Source organism: Leuciscus leuciscus (genome assembly GCF_965113295.1).
Source record: "Leuciscus leuciscus genome assembly, chromosome: 6".
NCBI lineage: Eukaryota > Metazoa > Chordata > Actinopteri > Cypriniformes > Leuciscidae > Leuciscus > Leuciscus leuciscus.
The window spans coordinates 31516963-31544569 of NC_138730.1; the positions used below are offsets into that span (position 1 = coordinate 31516963).

Sequence of the window (27607 nt, forward strand, 5' to 3'; positions counted from 1 at the left end):
TGTCCTGGTAGACGGCTGCGTTGACTCTGGATTTAATAAAGCACAGTGGACCAAAGTCCTCTTTTCTGATGAGAGCAAATTTTGCATCTCATTTGGAAGCCAAGGTCCCAGACTCTGGAGGAAGAATGGAGAGGCACACAATCCAAGATGCTTGAAGTCCAGTGTTGGTTTGGGGAGCCATGTCATCGGCTGGTGTTGGTCCACTGTGCTGTCCACTCAACGCAGCCGTCTACCAGGACATTTTCAGAGCACTTCATGCTTCCTTCAGCAGACAAGCTTTATGGAGATTCTGACTTCATTTTCCAGCAGCATTTGCACCTGCCCACACTGCCAAAATAACCAAATCCTGGTTCAATGACCATGGTATCACTGTGTAACTACTGTGTGATTTCATGTAAAATTCAATTTTTTTGAAATCCTGTTTTCGTGGGTTTTATGAGCTGGAAGCCCAAATTATGTACAAATAAACAACTAAATACTTGAAATCGTTTAAGTTGTGGGCCCTGAATCTATAATCTATGGAAGTTTAACGTTTTGAATGGAATTATGGAAATAAATAAACTTTTCCATGATATTCAAATTTTTTTGGAAAGGGTCTGTATATGTATATGTATATGTATATGTATATATATGTATATATATATATATATATATATATATATATATATATATAAAATCTAAGCAGTGATGATAATCTGGTTTATTTCTGATATTTTTTGTTTGTTTGTTTGTTTGTTTGTTTGTTTTGGCTTGTTCTGAATAGTTGGATAGTGAGTGAAAAGCAAGCTCCAAAAATAGCTGTCCTGCAGCTGTCAACTGTGATTGGATGGGAAGAAAAAATGGTCTAGTTTTCTTTCCTTTGGATTCACATTGGATACATACAGTATTCATATACCTATTCAAATTCTGATATACTCCATGAGCTTAAGTCTGCTGACAACACGACAAACTGAAGTCAAAGAACATTTGCTTTGACGAGTCCTGCTCGTTTGCATCTCTGTACAGATTTCAGAAGGACACTCAAATAAAGAAAAAAGTGGATGGTTTATTATTTTTAATGACGACTGGGATCGCATCAGAGGATTGAAGATTGTTTTGAAAACTAGGCACAATGTAATGGAGAAAAGAAACTGTTGAAAGACGAAGAAGCCAACTGTACGCAAACTGTAAGTAAACAATTTAGTTAGACTTTATTTGAATGTGACGTAGTTACATTGTACTTACTCAAATAAGTAATGAGTAATATTAATTAACTACTAGGGGTGTGACGAGATATCGTTCCCTAATCCCTAATCTCTGCACTTAGGCTATCAACTAATTAACAACTAATTTATATTCAAGTATTTCATGCATAACAAAGAAATGCATCTATTCAACCTTTAGTGCATGAGGATGAGGGATGGTATATAGACTTTAAGTCACATGTTTTTCAAATACATCATAAATAAAATGCATTGACAATTTGTCAACCTCAAAAAAAAAAGAAAAAAAAAAAGTGCACCCTCAACAAAAATAAAGTGCATCCTCAAAAGTGCATAGGGCGAATGCCGTTTCAACGTCGTGATGTCTGTCAGCCATCGCGATGGACGATGGTATCGTCTGTCGGCCCAACCCTACCAGCAAGCGTACTTTATTGGATCTAGTTTTTTTAATTCTAGGATTTTATTTATTTATCGGAGCAATAAAAATTACGCCATTTTCACCCATATGGGCCGATAATTTATCTGTCTGATAAATATTGTGCATCCCTAGTTAAAACATTTCAAAATGCACCTGCAGACTATTTTTCCATTCATGAATATTGTCATTGAGGATTTCTATTAAATATTGTGCAAAAATCTCGTCTCGTCTCGTCTCGTCTCGTTCTCGTGAACCCAATCTTGTGTCTCGTCTCGTCTCGTGAGATAAGTGTCTCGTCACACCACTATTAACTGCATGTACTTATCATGTGGGATAAGGCATTTTTAATGCATCCTAACTTCACCCGTATGTAATTAATCAGGTCCTGTGGGAGAAATTCTGAAGTGTTTACAGTGTCTTCTCATGGATTATACAAACATGATAGAATCTATCAATTTTAATATTGATGCCTGAGAAAGAGAGAACTGACAGCGAAGGCTCAAGAGCTTTGTAATGTTATTCAGACAGGTGTGTTTCGAGTTCAGGGAAGGATCGAAATCTAGTGACCTGAGAAAGACAGCAGTGAGAGATCCCTGATCAATCGGAGCCCAAGCTACTCGATAATGAATGTGTGGGAGTCATATAATCCAAAATGCATGTCTGATTTTACCTTCTAATCCATCAGCCTTTCGATATCTGTCAGCATGCCATCAGGTGCACCATCCGGGACTTTTTTTCCTTTTCTTCCATGTTATATCTACACTCTTATCTCTTCTGGCAGCTGACACAACCACAGCTACACATACAAAGAGTGTTTATATAGTAAGATCAAACACTTAACTTTGTTTGGCAGTGCTGAAAACTAAAGGTGTTTGAATCTTTGGACTATCACTGAGCCATTGGATTTTTTGAAGTTTATGTATATCCCAAATGTGCTTCTCTGAAGGCCACATACTCAATTTATTAATAGGATCTATACCAGTGTGTATAGATCCGGCACTGCATATTTATTGCACGAGTTCATGCTTTCATTTGGTGTGCTCTTTATATGCAGCAATATCCACTTAAATTTAAATTCTTTTTGAAGTCAATACAGAGAGTATTGACTTAAAGAATTAGTATTATGATTTTGGTAGCAAAACTTAGTTTATGGAAGAAAATGAGAGCATATTCTGAAAACACATTTTAATAACTGACCACACCCACACCCGTCTCGAAAGCTTTGTGATATTATTTCTCCTTTAGTGGAAGTCAGGTAATTATTTTCTCTAAACTAATAGCCTACTGATCAGAGCAACTTTATATTGGATTTGAGCTCGCCTAGCTGCACCGTGTGAGTCAGGACTACCGTTGCTGGTGAGGTTTACAGAAGCCTAGCCTTAATGTATACAGTAGTAGACATTCAAATCTGCTGCCCTTGACTTTTTACTCGCACAACCAATGAAGTTTGCGAACTGTTTATTTTACGTGCATGCAGAGCCAATGAAGTTTGCACAGTTTCTTCCTCATTCACTACGATGCTTGATGGGCAGTTCTCCATTGCGCGTAACCGAAGAAGTTTTCTTCTCGGTAGGCAGGCTTAAAGTTGAAAATGTTATAATGTATAACGTAAAGGATTTGGACATTTACAGTCAATGTTTCCTATTTATACACGTTGTATAGGAAGAGCAGTGTGTAAGCTAACTCTTTGTGGAACTACGGCCAAAGAGCTCTTCCATTGAAAGGCCTATTGCTTTCTACATAGTCATTTTCACAAAATGCAAGCTTTACAAATGCTGCTGTATTTTCGGAGGTAAAATTTTGTACGTTTAACTCAAATGGGTAGGTTTAGGCCAGGGAGGACAATCCCGAGGACCATCACGCGCACACTCTGGAGATTATCACGTGAAACGAAACAATACCCAATCAGAAAGCGATCTGACAGAAGACTCACCTCCAGCTCGTGCTGTAACATGTAAAGTCTATGTTCACACCACCTCCACAACTTCATCTAAACATTTTTCGTTTTTCCCCTCGCAAATTTTCGGTAAAAAGCAGTCCATACACTATAAGCGCCATTTCTTCTTACCGGTTGTCCACCATGTTTGTTCACTTTAAAGTCATGTTTGATGCAAGAGATTTTGTGAGATTTCCTGTGTTCACAGGCGGGACTGGTTGTTCGTGAATTTAATCTGTTAGGGTGTGGTGTGCTTTCCTGGTCACATCGCGGCACTCCACACACTAGAGGAACAAAATGGTTATATCTATAATTTCTTATCTATAATTACATTTTTTAAATCTTGTAAGATTTTAAAAAATCTTTTAGTGTGGCCCAGCCTTAAATCAAAACAGATCATAACCATCACAATGATTTTACTTTCCTCCACTGGAATTATATAAAGATCGTTCTATCAGATCTTATGTACAGTAGCAGGGCTGTAAGTACTCAATGCCATAATCAGTTGAAATCTGATATTAAGCACAAAAAAAGAAGGAATAAAATCACCCCTGAACAAGTACACACTTCAAATAATGTAAATATGACAAAGCAGTGCTACATGACATATATCCTCCTTAGTATTAAATGTGATAGGGTGTACTGTCAGTGTTCAAAAGGTAACACATCATCAAGTTTATTTTGACCGCTGGGTAACTTTACTCAATTTCTGATACTCTATGATAGTCTATGTTGGAACAGCCCAACAATAGCTGTCAGTTTGAGGGAATAAAAAAATAGAGGGTTGTGAGAGAAAAAGATAGAAAGGTGGAAATATCCTTCAGAACGGGATGGCAGAGAATAGCTCTTTCAGAGGGGGTTGCATTTAAAGGGAAGTGGGAATTATGCTTTCTGTCTAACACAGCCCCTGGTACATTATTTGATTCACTGACATATAGGAGAGAGAAACATTATGTTATAGGGAGAGCACAAGCAATGATATCACCATAAAGACTCTGCCCGAGAGGTAGAAGAAGCTTCTGATATCAGAAAAGTTATTAAAGTTTTGTTCATTCATATCTTGTCAAACTCGCTGAGCATAAAACTACACATATCAGGACTTCATTGTAATCAGTATTTCAGTAATGCAATAGTTGAAGGCCAGACAAAAATAGTCTGTCAATGTCAGATGTTTTGCAGTCATAATGTGTTGAGCTATTGTGCCAGGACTGCCGGAAATCATTATGATGAGTTGGACTCTAACCCAACTTTTGGCATGAAAATTAACCAAAAACAAATGTGCAGCATTTTCAATGCCAACAGCAGGATTGTGTGCCATTCAGAATTAAATTAAGAATGTCTTTAAAGTTCCAATTCAATTCTTGAATTTTAATTGAGGTAGCATATACGGTACAGACGTGTAAATAACATTTTATTTTAAGAACTATTGTTAATGTAAATTTTGTGAATGTATTTTAGAAGTGTATTTTTAGATAATAATTTTTCACAATGAATTACATATGTCATCATTCTGAAATTTGAATAATCTATGTATTTTCTTATATTTATTTTTAATTTTGTAGACTATGGAAGAGAAACACTTAATTTTCTTCAAATGTACTCAAAATATAGGGTAAATAGACAGTTTGTTGTGCTTTAAGGTGAAATTACACCTGTTTTGTTGGTTGTTTTGACATTATGTAATGTATTAGTTTAATTAGTTTAGAAAAAAATTACATATCAAGGAATATACAGGCATAATTACTCAAAATTCATTATTTTATGTTCATTATTTATGTTTAGAAATTTCTCTGTAATTTGATTGTTGAATTTCTTTTAATTGTTTTCTGCAAATTTCTCTTCCAATCCAGTTTTAACTCATGAATTGAAATCGAGTCAGTTCTTCCGTTTGGAATAAAAAGAAAAGAAAAAGAAAATCTGACTCTGAATGGCAGTTTTCTTGAACTAGAGCAAAATAGGGGAGCAGTTTATGAAAAAAAAAATTCTGAGGCCTGAGTGGATTGAGGAACTGGATTGACACTTTTGTGCAGGGAGCTTCTTGAATGTAAATTAAGTCTTTGAACATCTCTCTTTCTCCCTTTACTTGGAGGTTTTGGTTTGATGACATGCATTTTTACCTCCCGGTTTCTCATGAGAGTGGCTGAAAAAAACTCCTTAGTCTTTCCTTTTAAATTCAGAATAGTACCAGCATGAAAGTACACACCTTTTGAATATTTTCATTTTCTATTAAGGATCAATCTAACCCAAGCCAGGTCTAAACTCAACAGTTTCCCAATTTATTCTGAAACGAAAATGAACACTCAAGCATAAAATTAAGTCAAACACATTTCTCTATTCACAATTCACTCATGCAAGAAATTGACAGTTACAAACAGACAGGACAGCTAAAAAATAAACAAAAAGCACAACTGCCATTAACAAAAGACTATTCAATAAATCACAACAGTTTCTTCAACAATGTTTTGGTATAGGACAATGGTTTCCCGAAACCTTCTTAACGCTACATCGTTCTTAAGTTACACCGTAAGCAGTACCTTATCGTTAATATGTGTTTCCCGAAACGTTCTTAGTTAAGTAAACCTTCTGTAAGTCATACGTTCGGAAGGTTGGTCTGGAGTCTGGACCACTCTCAGCTTTACCTTATCACTGTTGCAGGTCTATACGAATATAATTCTGAAGTTTTAATACACCCAGACAGTGTTCAATTAGGATAATTCAAGTGTTTTCATGCAAAGAATAAAATTGTCATTACACTGATTGTTGTTAGATTTTTTATTATATTATTATATCATATTATTAATTTAATTAAAGAGCGCTTTTAAAGGCCAGTGAAAGCATAGGCTACTGTCAGTTAAGTCCTATTCGGACGCTAATATTGTTTCTCATGGGCTCGTACGGTATTTTAAACATTTACAGGGGTAAGTCAGTGATTTGAGTGCCGTCCGAATCCATAATATCAGTGTTTTTTCTCACCCAACCCCCGTAAAAATCGCTGGCCAAATTAGTACCTACTGTTTTTTGACAAACAGGTCGTGTGTTAATTTAATTGCCGTCTGAATCCACATCTCTGAGTTTACAAGACGAGATTTAAAATCCACTGTTAAAATCCTTTTTGATCACTGCTGAGCACCGTATGTAAGATATACACTTTTATTACTGAAATGCTGGAAAGTATTTACAAGAACAATATTTCATCGCAGCTCCACCTCAGCGAACAAAAATGGGAAAGAGAAGAAAGCACGTAAAAATTTGAAATGGTTATTATGTCAGCAATATATGATACATTTAAAAAATATGTAGGCTAGGCTATTATAGGCTATTATAGTTTGGATTATTTTTTATAATATCCCATGAGTCCTAATAAATGCAATTTCAACTATTTCTGAAGTGCTTCTTTTATAAAGAACACCGCTTTCTTGCATAACACAGTGAAGCAGCCCCTGCACGAGAGAATAATTGATTCTCGAGTCATCGATATCAACCAATTCAGCACCATCGCCACGGACAGCACCGGGTAACGTCGCACGTAATAAGGTATATCTTAAGCAACTTCCTAAGGTATGGTTCGGGGAACATGCAAGAGACAACGTTATTGGGAAACCCAGCCCAGATCTTTGAAAGCCTTTTTTAACCATTTAGAGTGTGTTGTATGCAAACGACCACATGCATGCAAACGAGGCAGGTTTGACCTTATCCATAATTCTATAGACTGTACTCTTATTTATTTTTATTTATGACATATAAATTCAACTTTGCTTAAAAAAGAACTTCTGGTATATGTACTATTATTTTTTGCAATAGACAAAAAACAAAATTATAAAAAAGAATTGTTTATATGTTTAAGTAAAAAAGAAAAGGTTTTTTTTCTTTCAAGTTATAATAATTTATGCATCAGAGTGTTTAGTAATTTCAAATGTTTATTTCTTAGAGAAAAAATAGTAGCAATGTCTGTGTCTAACAGCCCCTTTGGTGAAAAGGAGTGTGGCCTTCACAATGTGCTTTTCGAAAGCATGTTTTTGTGTGTCCCAACATGCTTAAATCCACGTTGCCTTGGGAACTCTGGACGTGCGAGTGTGAAGGAGACTGAGAAGTAAAACCCGCTGGGTCGCAGGTGTTGGAAATGAACACTGTCCAATGATCCTGAAAGACAAGGCAATTTGGCAGGCACTGTTGGAATAATGAGAAAAGAATGGTAATGTTGCGGGGCTGAGCTCTCTTGCTGGAGCGTTTGTGAGCCGGGCCAAGGCCAACTTGCATGCACATCGAGGTGCTTTCACATTAACCTGCACAAATAGGGGTTGCAGCACCCCCAACCATCCACCTTTGACTGTCTGACTGTGGGTAACACTCACCCTACAAAGTCGTATTACGGCTCCTTACACTGGCAAAACAGACATCTCTTCTTGTCAATCTAGCCAGTGTAAGCAGAAGATACCACAGGAAGCAATATGAGGAAAACATGTTGAAGCAAGAGAGATTGAGGAAGACAGAGCGAGAGCAAGAGGACTCTCCAGAGAGGGATAAAGAGATGGATGAGGCATAGCTGTCTCTTAGGGGAACTGCTCCTCATGTTCTCTCAGACGTGACATATAGTGTTAGTAGATTAGACGAACTTGAAATAAAGGAAGAACTCCACTAACCTGCTGCCAGATTCACCTCGGCCAGCTGGAAACATCCTGTTAAACGAGAGAAGATAGAGACTTAAGACCTCGGGCCGGATTCACCAGCTGTGTGTAATTTACAATTTACAAGCCTAGTTTTGACATAAATGGGCACTAAGTTACAACTTACGCAATACTAAATATTTTTGTGTTGCACCATTCTTTTTATTCAAATGAGTCAAAGCCTCATTAATCCTTCTTCAAAAACGTGTTTTTGTCTTACTCTGATTTACTATGGTAAGCATGTTATAGGTGTTTATATTTTAGACCTAGCGGGATGGTTTATCTGTAAAATTGCATTCATGCATCAATCTTATTTTGACGTGTGTATGATGTGGGAGTGGCATAGGTTAGTTGTCACAATGAGCGAGAGAGGTTGACATGGAGCAGCTAAATTTCAAACCTCCGGGGAATCACCCGTTTAAAAGAAACGTAGAACAGAGCTTGTAATAAAACAAGAATCAACATTAGCTTGGCTTTTCAGAAATGGTGAGAACTGAGGGATTTGAAATAGCGATAGTTGAATAGTTTTTATTACTCAACAGGTGATTAAGGTATTGTATTGACCAGATAAATTGCCATATGTAGCTCTCTAATAGAGTTTATTGTAAAACATGATCTATTGTGAAGGGTCATTTCATTATGGGTTGTTGAAGTGCTGTGTTGGAATTTATTTTCAAGGAAGAACCGTGACTATATATATGTGTACAGCTGCAGTAACTTCTTCAGCTAGTCAGCTTGAGATCTTTTCCATCTGAAGTTTATGTTATCTCTTAAGCCTAGTAGTGAATTTTTTTTTACGAGCAGTAGGATAACCATATTCATCTGCACAGTCACACAGAGCCGAAGCACAACCAAAACGCTGTTCTTCCGCAAAATGCATGCAGTTTTGTTTATTAACCACTTGAGGCCAACAGTTACTGTAAATAGTGTACCTTTGAATAATACAATTAAATTCAGCTATATATATATATATAAATATCTGTGACATTGATTAGCTCACTGGAATAGCAGAGTGACTTATGGTAATGTGTTAAAAAGGTTCAAATCTTATAAGAATGATCATTTTAATAAACCAAATAAAATTGCAGCTATATAAAATGTATCAGTGGATGGCACATTGTATTTAACTAACTTGACCTATACTGGCTCCTAGCAAATAAAGAGACTTTTTTCATGTGCTGACTTCAGCATGTGCCGATAGACAGCAGCCGAAGTGAGAGGGAGCGGAGGACTATTTGGAAAAAAGTTACCCACTTTTACAGTTAATTTAAGCGGTGAGTGGGAATGAAAGAAACTTGATGAGTGATAGGAAAGTGAATGTTGATCTGAGAACTGTTTCTGCCAGAATCCGCCACTGAATAAACTTGAAATGAATCATAAAACACAGACTAGTTATTTGATGCAGAGACACTTGTGTTTAGGTCGTGAAAACGTGTTCTCATGTGAACTGGAAAACAGACTTGGAAGTTTTGAAAAGCAGAAAAACAAGGAAAGAAAAAAGGCAAAGGGGTCTCATTGAAGCCTTGTACCTGTTATTTTGCTCCAAAAATCAGCAAGCAGTGTTCCCTCTCGACTAAAACTGTGAGACTTTGTCGCTGTTCAAAGTTATCTTATCCAGTTTCATCTATAATGGCGTTTTCACTCTTTAAGACCTGTTAGAGACCGTTTACATCACGTCGGCACTGTAGCTCTTAAAGCGATGGTACACATTTATTTTCCTGGCTATCTTTCCATTATCAACAAGGCTTTTCCAAATGCAGTGCGAAGCCAACAAACATTCCCATCTGTTATCTTGGTGAGAGGTTAATGCTTTTGTTGACCTCCTGATGCCCTAACATCATGTGGGCTACATGTCTTTATCACAACACTGCTGTGCATGCTCTGTTTTTTTAAAGTCCCCTGCTTTTCTCTCTAAACAAATCATGGCTTAAGAACACAACAAACATTTACTAAACCATAGGAGAATTGTCCAGCAGGACACAGGAGATTTACCAGCAATCTTTGAAGACATGGGGACATTCATCCGGATACTGCTTGAAAATTCAAATACGCTACATCACAGGCTTGAAGATGAGTCATATCACATGAACATGTGGAAGAGCCATAATTCTGAGATCGTGAAATACAGTCATTCATGCTTTCAGCCCTGACATTTCAATCAGTGGTGTGTTTGTGTTCTCTGAAGAATGGATGATGTGTCTTGCAGGTGAAAATGAGCTCATCACAAGATTTCATAGATTCAAGCATGCACACTACTAGGAAATCAAGGTTAAGGTGGTATTTGTTTTTGTTTTGTTTTTTTAAACTGGTCCAAGCTGGTCATTGGTTGGTTGGCCAGCAAGTATGTTTGAAAACCCAGCCTGACCACTTGAAGCGTGTTAGGTCACCTGGTGCCTATAGTTTGTTGCTTGCTTATTAGCTGGTAAACCATCTTACACCAGCTACTACTTTGCAAAACGCTACCAACTTAAATTGGATTTAGTAAAATAGTTTTATGTTACTATTTAGTTTTGTTTTGGATTGAACTGTAAAGAAAAATCTCAATCTCAAATTTGTTGTAAATTAATCTCTTTACTTTCTATTTCTTGAACATCTTGAGTCAGAGGTAACTCTCGATGAAGAAGAAGAAAGATTTGAAATACTGAAATTATGTTGTCATTATCTCAATTGCGGTGCATCTTGTCTTATTTTGAAAATGTGTCATCTCACTGAAAGAAGGTGATGCTGTTTTCAGCAATGAGAAGAGATTGCTTTGCATTCATATCTTTCTTAGACTTTGTCAATTTCCTGTCTTTTCTTATACTATAATAATACCATTATACCTGCCATTATACTTATACTTGTATCATACAACTCTTGGTAACTTTACATTTTTCTAAAGGAGGTCAAAGTTTATCAGCAGCAACAACAGCCACAGAATGCTGTTTAAATAACAAGGAACAGGGATTATAAAACAGGATGTTAAATCAGCTCTTCCTACATAAAATTCAGGCCATAATGATGATATTGTTCTTTTCTTAGTTATAAAACATCCATTTCCACTGCATGTATTCTTCCATTACAGATCTGCAGCATCACTTACATTGATTTGAAGCAGAACATTTGCAGACCAGTATTTGAAAAAAAAAATTTGCTTGGCTGTGTAATATTACATTATTGGTTTCCAGGGAAAAGGTATACATTAGGGCTGTCGATCAATTTCAGAGTTATTTTAGAAATAAGGATATAAAGTATTTATATACTTTCAGTTTTCTTTTTAAGTTATATCAGTAAATGAAATGAAAGGGTTGCAGCTGTTTAAACATAAATGTAGGCCTATGTGTCAGTGAGCACATTTGCAGCCCAAATCATAGCATATTAATATCTGTTAAAATAGATCCTCATCTCAAGAAATTGACACAATTCTTATTTGTTACTAATGACTCCTTTCACAAATCTACCACTCAAAAGTATGTGGTCTATAGGATTTTTTTTTTTTAAATAGTAAAAATAGTAATAATCTGAAATATTAAAATTGCAAAACTGTTTTCTATTTTCATATATTATAAAATGTAATTTATTCCTATGATGGCAAAGCTGAATTTTCAGCAGCCAGTACTCCAATCCTTCAGAAATCAATATGCTGATTTGGTGCTCAAGAAACATTTTCTTTTTTATCAGTGTTGAAAACAGCTCCTTTCACTTCTTTCACACACTCAGACACTCACACTGTCAGTTCTGATTGCAGTTTTACCATGTGGACAACCATTAAGTGACTGAAAGAAAAATCCCAGCAAGAAACATGTGCTGTTCAAAAGTAAATTAGGATATTGGGGAAAAAGGCACAGTCAAAGGGCCCTGTGGTCTTCTCTGTCATATTTAATTGAGAGCTCTACTAATTGAGTCTTTTCGTCATTCAGTCTGATGGCACTCCATTCTCTTCAAAGGCAATGAGCTGCTTGGCATTGCCAAGATCTCCAGTCAAAGAAAAGTTTCCCATCAACCCATTATAACAAGACAAATGCAGATTTGTCTGGATGACCCGTTCTGACTTTTCCTTTGAAGGCAGCATGGGTAAAAAAAATCAGTAATTCATGAGAGAGAGAGTGTGACAGTCTCTTCAGTAGTCTGTAGTTTTTGTATGGTTCTCTAGTCTTTCTAATCTTCTCCATTAGAGAAAATACTAGAGACTAGACCATAGGAAAGACATTTTTCAAATCTCAAGAGTTTAGAGAAAAGGACTTTTTTTGACAGTTAAATTTACATTTAGTCATTTTGCTTTGTGATTTTTAAAACGACATTGTTTTGGCTGAAATTTGTGAAGCAGACTGTGTTACTACTATGCAAATTTAGAAGGTGTGAAATTGGTTGTGTAATGTCAGACCACTTCTGTGCGAATGAGAAGTGAAGTTTGCCACTCAGTCATGTAAGAGGCAGGATGGAGGTGGAATTAACAAGCCACCTGCTCCAGGGTCCAGTGCCACAAATAAAATGAGAGCAACCCGCTTTAACACACCCCCACACTCTGACAAATCTGACAGGAATATATGATTCTGCACTACAGGAACATATTCATTCTTTTGTGACATATTTTCAATATTCTAGGTAATTAATATGAAAATACATTTAGATTGTTAGTTTAAAGAGGCCGTATTATGCCCTTTTTTTGTTTTTGGAGTCTACTAGATTTTCATGCTTGAATGTTCAAAAGCATTTTTCACATATTTTTCATTGTTGCAGCACCTCCCTTCCAAGTCTGTCAGTATTGACGCTTTGTTTAATTCCTGTCTCTACGGCCTCTCCTTTCGAAAAGCGTAATGTGCTCTGATTGATCCAGTGTGTTGATTGGTCAACCAACACACATTTTGTGTATGCCTTGGACATGAATTAATTAAAAGAGGAATATTTTGATGTGTACATACCCAGAAGAAAACTCAAGACTTTAATCGAGTCGTTTCAGGCAGTTCAGAAACAGTGTTTACTGATATAGAGACTAAATCCCTTTGGAGTGGACTTACTGTATGCTTTATAATTTTGCAGGCCTTTTTCATGTTCAAACAGCAACATTACACACTAAATAAAGTTGAAAATGTAAAAAAGCATAATAGGTCCTCTTTAAAGCGAAGTGAGTGATTGGGATTGATTTGGATGGATGGATGTTTTGTTCTCTACAAATGAATTCTTCTTCCTTCTTCCTTCTTCCAAATTATGTAGCACTGGATAAATGTCTCCTACTTTTATCCAAGTGATTGGGTAGTGATAAAAAGAGTTTCTTCGGTAGAGAAGAGGATGTCTGCCAGTGCATGAAAAATAGAAAATGTCAGAGAAGATTATCAGTCTGACCATAGCCCCAAAGACCAGGTGTCAGTCTGACTCTGTGATTACAGTTTGCTCTTGTCCTGAGTTCTGTTGCTGATAATGGATTAAGGAAGATTTAAAGAAAATTATAAACTGAATCAATGAACTGTATCAACAAAATTCTCAGTCGTATTTCTCCAATAAGTTTCTCGTGCTGTAGGGAAAGCTTCTTGGTTAAATCTCCACAATTAAATAATTTTTGCAAAAAATACCAAATCAATATAAATTCTGCTTACCAGGTGTGTCTTTGTGTTGACTATTTCAGGGCTCAACAGTAAAAAGGGCCTGATGGAACGGGGCCAGTGTGAGAGGTTTTGGATGAGCTGACAAGAGCTGTCACTTCCCATAAACATTTGGATTTCTCAACATTGTTCTTGCAAATTATACTGATTTATATGTCACCAAACTGACATTGTCTACATTTGTTAAAATCACAAGAATGACTTGTTATAATCCTGGAAGCACAACTTAGAATGGGCTGAACATTATAAACAAATCAGGAGCAAAAGGAGCAAAGGAGACTGTTCCTTATATAAAAAAACGGACAGTACAAAAAATTTGGGCTGTGCAAAAATATTCCATATTCAATATTCCAACCTCTAGTATCGATACTTTTTTAAAATCACGTTTTAAATGGATTTAAAATGACGTTAACATTTCATCAATCCCTCTGTGTCAAACAACCTCCTCAGTTCCTGTAGATTGCTGACTCGCTGTCTACAACGCTAACATTTGCCTGTCATATACATTCATATGGCCAATGTCTCAGAAGTAAGTGGGAGCGAGCATGGCGGGAAATATAAGAGCGCCTCCAGCTTGCAGAGCCGACGTGTGGGTGTCGCTTTGGTTTAGGGGTGTGCGATATCACGATTTTTGATCGTGGACGATTAAAATACCTCCATGATCTGCTTTTGAAAAATATTGTAGTATCGTATTACAGTACATTCTATCAGTTGCAGTTCTGGCGCCTCCATCTCAACAAACTGTACAACGCGACATACATTCACATCACGTTAACGAAGACATAGGTACACTCAGGGGACACTGCAATTCACAAAAGTTCATTATTTGTATGTGCTTTAAAGCCTTGCCTGTTAAACATTTCATTCGGAAGCTGATGCGCTGTTCTAACATGCGCTCAAGGTTTTATAATATAATAAGGTACTGTATAATACATTTGTTCCAAACCTGTATTAATTTCTTTCTTGTGCTGAACACAACAGAAGATATTTTGAAGAACGTGGCTAACCAGACAGTTGCTGGTCCCCATTGACTTTCCATTGGGCGTATTTTCAATTTACGCAATTTGAAGGGTAATGGAAACGCGGCTAGTGACACTGTGCAATGCAAATAGCTTTGCTAATAAATTGGAATGGATGTTTTTATTTGTTCACCTGAGTTATCAATATAATGTGATACACATACCAGAACACCTCACCTGGTACACAGCAAGTTGTATTTTCAGCTCTATTATTTTTTACATTTTATTCTTTATCCATCTTTTTTTATTTATCGTATTGCAATATATCGTATCGTGACATGTATCGCGATATGTATCTAATCGTGAGGCCCTTGCCGATACCCAGCCCTACAAAAAATATTCAGAAATAGTGTGTACCAGTGTTATTTTAGTATTATTATTATATACTATTATATTATTTCTTCATATTTTGAATTAGCTTTTATATTTCCATTTTTCATTTTAGTTTAAGTCTTAATAGTTTTACGTTTAGTTAACAATAACAACACTGGTGTGTAAAACACAAATTTTGTCATTGTTCTACAAGCTTTCCTTTTCTGCAGGATGACCAGATAGTATGGAATGCCTTCATCGCACCATAATTGGCTCAATGAACTATCAATCCGATAATGCCCTATAATTATCAATTGTATTGAAAATGACATCAGAGCATGACTATAACCACCATAGGCTATAACTACCATATACATCCAACCCAATGATGACAAAATTGTTGAGCCCTGTTATTGTCTTACTTTTTCTCTAGAGCTAAAAAATGGTCTCTTCTTGTCCACAGTGCCAATCAGAGGTCTATTTGTGGAGTTGATGATCTCGCCCTAGTGCCTGAGTTGAGATGTGGGGGTGCACCATGGCAATACAAGGTTCAGTAGTGAGCCTGGCTCTACTGTTTTTTGGGATTCAGGCTGTTCCTAACCCCACCAGCAAACTAGTGAGGACAGCAAGGGTGAGGCGGCAGGTTCCAGAAGGTGACGGTACCCCCGGCAACCAGACCCAGCCCATGATCTTCAATCATGTATACAACATCAATGTACCTCTAGAGTCACTCTGTTCAGTGGACCTAGACACTGTACCAGGCCCAGAGATAAACAAAGGTACAACTGGGAGTGACAAGATGCCGACAGAGTACACAGAAGAGACAGTGGACTCGGACAGCCAGGTGACCTTCACCCATCGCATCAATATCCCAAAGCAGGCCTGTGCTTGTCCTGCGGCTGCCACCATGGAACAGCTGGCTAACCGCATAGAGATGCTGGAGAGGGAGGTGTCCGTGCTTCGAGCACAGTGTAGCTCCAGCTGCTGCGGAGAAAGCTCTGTTATGGGTAAGTTTAATATTCTGAGGTGCACAGCCTGCAGTATAAAAAAAAAAAATCTGTGATCTGACTGGATTTGCTCATTCAAGCATGCTTTCTGTTATGGTATTTTCTAACAGATAAAATGTTGTTTATGATTGAACTAAGTAAAGATTACTTCAGAATGTTTAAGCTTAAATGTTTAAATCAGCGATATCAAACTCCTTTTAGGTTGAGGACTAGATCAGATAAAATAGGGGTTTATGCCATTTATTGTATTCATATAGATTGTATTCATAATACATGCTTTTCTAAAGCTAATACAGTTCATACACGTATTTTTGCTTAATAAAAAATGTAGGTAAAACCTAAAGTTAAATATATACTACCATTAAAGTTTGGGGACAGGTTTTTTAAATGTTATAAATAATATTTTATTCAGCAAGGGCGTATTAAATTGATCAAAAGTGACAGTAAAAACATTTATAACATTACAATTTAAAATATTTCTATTTTAAATAAATGCTGTTATTTTAATCTATTCATAACAGAATCCTGAAAAAAATTTATAATGGTTTCCTCAAATATATTAAGCAGCACCACTGTTTTCAACATTGATAACAATAATAAATATTTCTTCACTGTAAAAAAAAAATTACATCCCCAAGTCAAAAATTTCTAGTGACTGATAACATCTAAATTTTTCAATTAGTCTGACGTATTATTTCTCATTGAGCCAATGTTAACAGACTATTGCAACAAGAATTGCACTTGGGCCAATTAAAAAATTTAGATGTGACCAGTCACTAGAAAATTTTGACTTGGAGAGGTTAGACATTTTTTACAGTGTTGACCACCACATTTCTAAAGGATCACGTGACACTGAAGACTGGAGTAATGGCTGCTGAAAATTCTGCCTTCTATTTTATGTATATTTTAAATCGTAATAATATTTCACAATATTACAGTTTTTACAGTAATCTTATAAATGCAACCTGTGTGAGCATAAGAAGAGACTTTATTCAAAAACATAAACTCTTATCAACCCCAAATTTTTGAATGGTAGTGTACTAATTTAATTTATAAGGCCTTTGGATTACATATACATACTAAATTGGTATATAGAGAATTAGCAGTATTGACAGGAAAAAGAGAAAATCACTGACAGCTTTCATCTAGAAGTGTAAATTGGTGCATAATAAAAAGAAAGGTTATAGCACTTTAAGATCCAAGTTATAACATGCAAAGCAACAAATCGAAGAGTTAATATGTCCTGCTGTAGCTAAATATACTTAATCAAATATCATGGATATATTGTAAACACAGTTATAAACAGGGGTGCACATAACATTTTTGGTCTTGTTCTCAGGGGAGAACCTGGGGTTGTTGCTTGGTCCTCACATTTTTTCCTTAACCCACCTCACGGGAGGAACAAATTAGAGGGATGCATAATATATTGTTAAATATTGTTATCTGACTATACCTACATCCAAAAATAAAAAAAAGAGCACACTTTAAAATAGTCAAATTTTTATCAGGCAGTAGGCTAATATGGCCTAGTCGAGTCTATGCAGACTGCTTGTTATTATCAGAGATGGCAACGCCGGCGAAGGAGGTAACTTTACGTGACAAACTCAAAAAAGGAGAATTAAAAACAAAGGCAATAGAAGGTCATCCATCCATTTTTTCCCCCAAAACGCTATAAATCCATCCTTTTTATATATATATTTTTTTTAATTTTTTTTTTATTGATGGTTTGTCTTTTTTTTTTTTTTTTTTAAGTATTTTGTCATTTATGAGGAAAAAACAATCTTACGTGAGTGACAGTTCTCCATTACGGACGCGACCACTCTGAAAGCGCCGCGGCACTAAAAGACTTTCAAACTTTCACAGAGACCTCAAACAGAAAGCACAAAGCCTTTCTTTAAAGCGAATTTCGTTTTGTATTAATTGTATCTTAATTTTAATCCATGTTTCATTAAACAATTTCCTGGTTTTAATAAATAAAAAAAGTAAATAGGCTATCTTGATTGTTTAGGCTATTTTTTAGTTATAGCCTAAGTGTAAAATATTAGGCTGTGTATACCGACATGGATCAATTATTAATATTAAATTTAATCTGTCTTTTTGTAGGCATGATGGCGTAGAGTTCTCAACGGGCCTGAAAATTACAACCCGACCCGACCCGGCCCGTGGCTTTTAAAGCCCGGACCCGATGTAACCCGACACATCAACATGAATTATCTGCCCGAACCCGGCCCGCGGCCCGACGCCGCGTCGGATTTTTTTTTCTCATACACGTATTATCATGACCAGCAGACGCGAATTCAAATCAACCTTTAATGTTCACGCCTTTTAACAATACAAACAACTGAAACAATAAACTTTAAATATATAAATAGGCTGTAGTAGCGACGGTGAATTCACCTGCAGCAAGTTTACTTTCACCAACTCCATCTTCTTCTCCAGGCTAAAGGCGTGCACGCAGCGGCGTCTGCCCCCGCCCCTCTCCATGATGCACGTTGCGCGCAGCAGCCAGACTTTCTTTACGGTGAACAGCAGCGATGATAATAAATGTTTTTTTATTTATTTATTTTTTTTACTGAGCGGAAAAGATTAAGCCCGAGGTCCGACCCGACCCGAGTCATTTGCTTATATTTTCGACCCGAACCCGGCCCGAACCCGCGGGTCCCGTCGGGTTTGTCGGGCCGACCCGACCCGTTGAGAACTCTATGATGGCGCACCAACGAAAAATCCTAAATGATGTGCCAAAGTGCGTTTTCTATTAGGCTACAATGAAAATATTGTACGGTCAGGTTTGCCGAAGTTCGTTTAATTTAGGCTATTTATTTATTTAAATAATTTATTTACTTTTGTCCATGTGCGCCGATCGGAGACGGAGTTCACTGCTGATATTCTGAGGTAAGAGCTTTCTAGTCTCGCGGCTGTCATCAGCAGCGCCTTGCATTGCCCAATCAGCGGATGGCGAGCGGATGGCGGGCGGGTGCAGTTTTGAAAATTGGTCAAAAACGTTGGTGCGGATGGATGGCGGACGGATGATGAGTTTTGCGATGCGGTTGCGGATGAAATAGCCCATCCGCGCATCTCTAGTTCTGAGGCCTATCCAACACCACAGATTGCGCACCTATCTATCCCCAAATCTTAGGTACGCAAATGAGGGTTGCGGCAATTCATCTGGTACGCATTGTTTAATTGGGTAGCGCATGCGCACCTGCGCACCACTTATGTGCATCCCTGGTTATAAATATACTTAATCTAAGCTAAATATACTTAATCAAAAATCATGAATATATTATAAACAGACAGTGTCTTTATCAACCCTGGTTGTTTTATAGTGGATTATTCAAACTTCTTGAATCAGTTTCAATGGCTTTGACTCAATTGGTGGAAACAAAAGCTCATTTTCATTTTGAAAACAAAAGCTCATCCTGGTCTTTCTGTCGGTTATGATGTGACTGCAGTGCTAAGTGAAGTAGAGGCTGTATTGTGCATTGACCCATAGGGACAACAGAACTGTGGACGATGGTAGTGTTGTGCTTGTTTAATGTCTCAAAGGGGCACTCGAGTGGATTCACACCTGCAAACCTTGGCTGTGGAGCCCCTTCAGGGCAGCTAAAAACAGCTGAAACACTGCAGTAGTAAAGGGAACGTCATATTAAGCTATACAAATGAGGTTAGATTGTGAACTAGATTAATTACAGCACTGCTGCTGGATAGGTCTTCCCCTCAAGCCTTTGATAAGTCCTCTGCTTGCTGAATCAAACCAGGCTACATGTGCTGAAACAAATAAGATTGCAAGATATTGCCTCAGAATTATTATTTATTTTTTCTGCTTCAGTTTAATTTTACTCCAACCTGATGAAAATAAAAGGAATAGCTTTCCCAGTGTGAATTCTTGAATTCTTCTGAATTATTTACCCAAGCTCATGTTGTTCCAAACATCTTTAATTTGGTTTATTTTGAGGAAAATGCATAAATTTTGAAGGACAAATTTTTAAAAGAGTGTTCAGGATAATAAAAAGTGAGATGAACGTGGACCAAAAGACCAAAAAAGCACAACAAAATTATTATAAAATGGTCTAACTTGTTTTGACACCCATAATGATAGATTTGTGTGAGAAACAGGCTGTAATTTGAGTCGTTATACACTTAAAATCATAGAGTTTGATGAATCGGTTGACCCAGGTCACAAAACCGGTCTGAATGATTAATTCATGAACCAAACAGGTCCAGTTCTTTAAACAAAGTCCAATAGAAAAGAGCGAATCTTAAGGAGAAGTATCCAGTCAGGGTGCTCTATGGTCTTGGGTTTTTAATAGGGCCAGTTCTTTATTTAAATCACAAATTTACTTATTCAGTCACAGTGTTAAAGTGCCCATATTATGCTTTTTCGAATATAACCTTTCATGCAGTGTATAATTTGTGAGTGTAAAAGGTCTGCAAAGTTTTAAAGATCAAAATGCACAACAAATAAAGTTATCATCTCCTAAAAGAAAGAATCGATTCTGAACTGCTAAAACAAGTCGTCAGCAGCTCCAGTCTCACTTCCTGTTACATACCTATGTTACAAATTAGCATAATGCCAGCCTGTGGTCTTCATTGGGTGCCAGCTAACAACACCTAATTTGACCCACCCTCAGACACTCTAGTTGTAGCTGAGGCCTGGAAGAGTTTGGTTTGTGTTTTCGACATGTCGAGAAGATGCTGCTTTCAGCGCTGCAAATCCACTTTGCATGCACTTCAAAAGGATGAGGACTCGCTCTGGAATTGATACGGTAAAATCAACGCCGTGGTCACTGTTCGTATTACTGTGTATTGAGCGCTGAGGAAGGCTCTAGAGCTGAAATTCAGATATGGTACTCGGTGTTTCGTTTCTGATACACACTATAATCGGTAGACCGATCAAAAAAGACTGGGCCATCTGACCAATCAGAGCAGAGTAGGCTTGCGGAAAGGAGGGGTTTAGAGAGACTGAATATTCGATCAAACCGTTTTCAGACTCTGAGATATATGCTGATATGCAATGTATATTATGAGAAAATTATGGTGTTTTTTTTTACCTTGAATGCATGTAAACCTAGTGTAGATGGCCTTTGTAGGAACCTTTAAAATAGCATAATAGGGGCACTTTAACAGTCGCCATTAGTCAAATTTCTCAATGGTGTTAGCGCGAGTAAAATGATGGCTTTCACTTTTGGGTAAACTGTTTCTTTAACTTCAACATATTTGTTCACTCTTAGGTCGCTTGGACTTCGTCCCTCAGTGTGGCCATGGCACCTTCAGCATGGACATTTGTGGGTGTGTTTGTGAAGAAGGGTGGATTGGCAAGAACTGCACTGAACCGCGCTGCCCAAATGACTGTTCTGGCCAGGGCATTTGCATCGAAGGCGAGTGTGCATGTGACCGTAACTTTGGCGGTGAGAACTGCTCGGAGCCTCGATGCCCAGGTGATTGCTCTGACAGGGGGTTGTGCATTGATGGTGAGTGTGTTTGCGAGGAAGCCTATGCTGGGGAGGACTGCTCGCAGGGCAGATGTCTGAACGACTGCTCAGATCAAGGAACCTGTGTGAACGGAACCTGTCAGTGCCGACCCGGCTTCCTGGGGGAAGACTGCTCTCTCATCTTCTGTGCTAATAACTGCAGCCAGAAAGGGGTGTGTAAGGATGGTTTCTGTGCCTGTCAAGAGGGATATACAGGGGATGACTGCGCTTCAGGTCAGTATTCAATGTGTATGGTTGAGTACAGTAAAATAAATTGTTATATAATGATTTATATATATTTCATTACTTGACATGTCTGTATACCCAGCCTGCCTTAAAGAGTTAGTTCACCCAAAAATGAAAATTATCCCATAATTTACTCACCCTCAAGCCATCCTAGGTGTATATGACTTTCTTCTTTCACCCGAACACAGTCGGAGTTATATTAAAAAATATCCTGGCTCTTCCAAGCCTAATAATGGGAGTGAATGGTACCTTAGATTTTGAAGCCCAAAAAAGTGCATCCATCCATCATAAAAGTATTCCATACGGCTCCAGGGGGTTAATAAAAGCCTTCTAAAGCAAAGTGATGCATGTTTTTGAGAAAAATATACACATTTATAACTTCATTAACACTAATCACAGGCTTCCAGTAACGTATGCGAAAGGAAGACCTCCGGCGGAAGAGTGACCTCTGACCCGACGTATAAAGGGTTAAGAAGACAATTTTTCCCTATTAGCCTTTTTTTTTTTTTTTTTTCTGTAAGGAAACAATACATCTGTTCTTTTACTGTAATTTATATGGTAATTCATACCTTAATTTGCAGCAATTACATGTGTTGTTCTGTTGAATTGAAGAAAAAATTATAATTTTAACATTACAAACACTTGCCACAGCTTGCTGTATTGACACAGTACAGCAGAGTAGTTAACCATTCCCCAGGAAATTGAATTTGTGCTGGACAATTCACACTTTCCACCTTATACATTGCAAGTGAATATGTAATGTCTGACTCACTTGGTGTTCTTTGAGCATTTAAAATCCATCAGAGAAGAAATTAAGCCATAACAAAAGCTTGTTTTGAGAAAATACAAAAAGTATTTTCATTGTATCTATTCTTTCTCTTTAAGCCAATTGCAGATAAACAAACCACTTTATTAAGTGAAGTCTAAATGCGACTGGTATATTGTCTTTTGAATATCAATATTAAAATCCTCTCTGGGAAGAACAGTGACCGTTTCCCTAGTTACGAGCACACATGGCAGATGCTAAACCCCATGGGAGCCCCCCTGCTCTTCTAGTCATGGCTGTAAAATTGGTGACAACTCACAGCGTAACACCATTCATTTGTCAAAAGTCACATTCACTGGGGAAGATGTGTCATATTAACCTGGCCAAAGCAATTTCTCCATCACGCTTACTGAGGTTCACAGCTAGTTCGTGGAAAAGGCTGTCGAAACCCCACATCGCTGAAGACAGCTGTCATCTCACGAGTGGGAGAGGGAAGGGCAAATCATATTAAGAACCCAGTTCTCTCCCTCTCATTTTCTGCAAGACTGAGTGGAGGCAAAATTGCTTATTTCATTGCAATTAGGAGAAAATAGTGAGGTGTTGTGTGCGAGAGGTGGTGGAATACTGCGAGTGGCTGCTCAATTATTACTCTCCACACCTCTTCTGGAGATTCTCTGCTCTCTTAGGTCTTCATATTATCAAGGGAATGAATTAGGATATGGCTTTTTCTTTCAGTTACTCTATCCAATTTTCTCATTTCATTAGGCAGATGAAACCGTAAGCAAAAAGTATTTTGCAAACAGGTAGCAAAGAGGGAAAAAGAAGTAATCAAGGAAATGGGATGTGATGAGAAGTTCCTTCTTGAAAATTTCAAATAGCTCAAAATGAAATTATTTCTTAAATGTCTTCCTTTGACAATTACTTTTTTTTTATACACAGATATTTTCTATTCAAGGAATGAAATTACAAACTTTAACATAGCACTACACCCACTTTTACCATGTCTTTCAACTATAATTCAACCAAAAGTAGGTAGTAATAAAGTAAAAAGTAAAGTAATAGCAATTTACACTCTACACACTTTGCCAAATACAGTCTTGAAGTTATTCTGAAAGACTGTTATCTGACACATTGTTGCTTCAGTACATAATAATCGATAATGTAGACAAGCAGGCTGGCGATGCTAATGCACGTACCAAGCTGAGAATAAATTCATTTGGAGTGGATTGAGAAATAACTGCTTGAATTTGTGATGTGATGCTTAATGACATTTAAAAAAATAACTCACAACACATAATGTAAATACAACAAAACTGTAACTTTATAATTTGTTACAAAATGTTACTTAATACTATCTTGTTGTCAAAATATTCTTTATTTATCTATTATTACAATAGATAAATAAATATATGCTGAATAGATTATTAGAAAATATATGATGATTATGCTGAATATGCATTTCTTGACATATCAAGACAATTCAAATAATTACAGTCAGCTTTAAATTTTGTAGGTGCTGAGACTTTCAGTTGGACAGACCATTGCTACCTTTTTTGTCTAAGACTGTATCTGCTTCGCTTCCTGGGTTCTTGTTCCTCCTTAAAAATAAAAAGGGGAGTTTGGCAGCTCGATATGGGTGAAAAGCACAGATGCCAGAGTGATAAATTTTGCTAAGTATGCACCCTGGGACTTTTTTCTCTGTTTTGAGGGGGAACAGAAGGAACACCAGTCTGTCCTGTTCGTGTGGAAGAAGCTGAATTGCTTCTTCAAGTCCTTAGTAATTCCTTAGGGCCCACTTATAGCTACTCCTATGAGCCCAGATCAGGAGGAAGTCTCATGTGTTCTGAGACCCTTGTTGCTTCTTAGTCTCATGGGTAGCCCAAGTGGGATCCTCCAAACTCTTAGCTACATATTCAAACTTTTTCAAGTTTACTACATACCGGGATATCAATGTCAGATAATACTGGATGTGGCTTGAACAAGCATGTAAATCTGTTGCCTTGCAACACCACAACATAACAATGCTAGCTGTGGTAAGTGCTTCCAGTGTGATTTGCTTCAGATCACGTTAAAGAAATTTCCATAACTCCGACTCCTAAGAATGATTGCTTTTTGATCAGAATGATTCATATTCATGTGATATCCTCACCCCTTTTTACACAGTGTCACCTCCTATGAATCTGCAAGTTCGGGGAGTGTCAGAGAACACCATTGATCTGCAGTGGGAGGGCCCTGTGTTCCTGACAGATTATCTCATCACTTATGCCCCCACAACCCCTGGTGGAGTCCAACTAGAAATCAGAGTCCCAGGAAACGTTACCAACACCACCATCAAAGGGTTGGAGCCGGGTCTGGAATACAACATCAACGTGTACGCAGTGATCGACAACATCATCAGTGCCCCTATGAACACTTTAGCCTCCACCTGTGAGTGCACTTTTCTCCTGAGAGCTCTTTTATTCAAAAACATCAGTGTTTTGGTCAGATAAGGCTTTTTTTCTATGGAAATGTCTGAGGTATTTTGCATATATCTTGAATGTGACATTTTCATTGTAAGTGCATCATTGTTACCCAAGCATGACCCAGGTTTAATAGACCTGGATGTGAGATTACACACTCTTTCACAATCTCATTTGCACACACACATACCTCATGTTACTTCTTCAGAGGAACAACTGGCTGTCTTTGCCAACAGGATATGATTAGACACCCACCACCTGGTGAGTAGCAGTGCCAGATTGGCAAAATGCAAGAGGGCCTTTCGTATACAGTCACTGCCTGTCAGCCTTGAGCAAAATGCCTTAGCTTAGAATAGAACACATCATAACAAATATTCCATTATTTGTGAAAAGCCAGTTGGGGCGTTCTGCAGACAATCACAAAGCACCACTGATTGGCCTTCTGTTTCGTACATTTTCGCAGGTAATTCAGAGATGATAATAAAGATAATTAGAACTTAATGAATTTGAAAGAAATTGCAATTTGCATGTGGCATCTGGCCGACATCATGATCTGACTTATACATCTGAGGTATTCAACTAGTGGAGCCATAATTTCTGTAATCTAACAAAGATGAGACTAATGTTGAACATTATTGCACATTTTCTGCAACTGAATTACTGTATATGCTTGTGATGTATAAAATCCTCGGAAACTTTGCACAAAGGAATGACTAAGAGAAAAAAAGAACAGTTGATACAATTTAAAATAACTAGTTTAACTTTTCTAATTTAAACTTTTCTAGTTTAATTTATTTTATAATTTATTTCAGTCTTTAGTGTCACATGATCCTCCAAAAATTATTCTAAAATGCTGATTTGATGGTCAAGAAAATTTCTTATTGTTTTCAAAGTTGAAAATGGTTATGCTAGTTAATATGTTGTGGATACATTTTTCCAGTATTATTTGATGAGTAGAAAGTAGAAAAACAGCATATATTTGAATATAATTCTTTTGTAAGATTTTAAATGTTTTTACTGACACTTTTGATCAATTAAATCCATCCTTGCTGAATAGCAGTATTTATTTCTTATTTAAAAAAAACTATATTACTGACACCAAACCTTTGAAAGGTAGTGCCAGTGAGAAGGAGAGCAACCGAGAGTACTGACTACTGTCAGAGTTTATTTAGCAAGACTTATTGTATGACTGTACATTATCACTTACTTACAAACCTTTTTATGCCATCATACATGTGGAATAAGCAGAACGCTCCCAGCAGAGATAGTGTTTTATTACTGTTTCCATGAAATTATTTTCAAATCCTCTAGAGGCTCTTACGATTATTGACACTGAAAAGGCTGAAGGTTCACTTTTGTGTACTGTGAAATGACTGTAATACTATTTCCTTAGACTTCTATTCTTTGGGTTTCCCGACTCCATGTGTTATAAAATAAATGTAAACTGATTGAAGACACACTGCATATTGAAAATAACTGAGAAAAAAAAATCTAATAAATCCTGAATATGTCTGCATAGTAAACCGCTCTGTATCTGCTCTCACTGCCCTCTTTTTACAGAGCTAAAAGCTGAGAGTAAAGATCTGTCTTGGCTGAGAAAAATGTTGATTTATTGAACACACACAGGACGGAGGCCAATAATGCATCAATCTGTACCTTTTAGATCTCTCGAATCCAGACGGTTTACTCTTCAAATCCATCACGGAGACATCCGTGGAGGTTCAGTGGCAACCCTTAGACTACTTGTTTGATGGTTGGGAAATAAGCTTCATTCCCAAGGTAAGGCTTTCCTTAGAAGGTCACACATCATTTGATTCTGCCCCTGCCGTAGCTCTTGGCGTAACAACACAGAGGTTTTGGAATCTTGTAGCATTTGTGGACTTTACCATCCACCGCATTGTAAACAAGGAAACTGCAGTGTGAGGTTTGACAGACATCTGTGCACAGCCGATAAATTAATGCCTCTTTTTAAGCCAAAGATTATTCGTTTTCTGACAGGTGCCTCTCAGCATGATAAATGTCAATCTGTCCGTGTTTGAAAGAGAATTATTTTGCATCATGGCAGAAACAACAATACATCCAGGCAGAGATGTTCTCACTAATCCCCTTTCAAATATTCCATCTGGAGAAAGGACAAAACATTTTCAGCATGTGCATACTGCACCCTCACAGGAAGATGCCAACAAAATGTGGAGCTTGTGCTTGGTGTCTCATTATGAAATAGCAGTGGGAGACATCGAAGTATGCAAAACAGCATGTTTCCTGTGCAACATACCTGTCATTTCACATCAAGGTGAAACATCTCTCCCTATGTATAATAACAAATGTGCAACAGAGCCCCAGAGGCATTTTGTTTAGTTGTAGTGTTACTATTAAGACCAGCCATTGAATCTGTAAACATCATGTTCCCCTCCAACAAAAAGATCTGACATATCAGAGGTGTGCTTTAGTGTAATGGAAACCGGTAAAGTGGGGATTATGGTTTACTTAAATGGTTCACACAAACAACTTCCTTCAGCCAGCAGATG

The 27607-nt window shown here is 37.3% G+C and overlaps 1 protein-coding gene across 1 annotated transcript in view; it reads left to right on the forward strand.

The window, feature by feature from the left end:
- The window catches only part of tnr (tenascin R (restrictin, janusin)), a 150544-nt gene that overhangs the window by 83141 nt on the left and 39796 nt on the right, over positions 1-27607 (forward strand). The window contains exons 4-7 of the mRNA XM_082172606.1: positions 15594-16137; positions 21369-21842; positions 24784-25047; positions 26743-26858. Of these exons, the coding sequence (XP_082028732.1) occupies positions 15651-16137; positions 21369-21842; positions 24784-25047; positions 26743-26858 (1341 nt within the window). The 5' untranslated portion in view covers positions 15594-15650. The remainder of the gene's footprint in view (positions 1-15593; positions 16138-21368; positions 21843-24783; positions 25048-26742; positions 26859-27607) is intronic.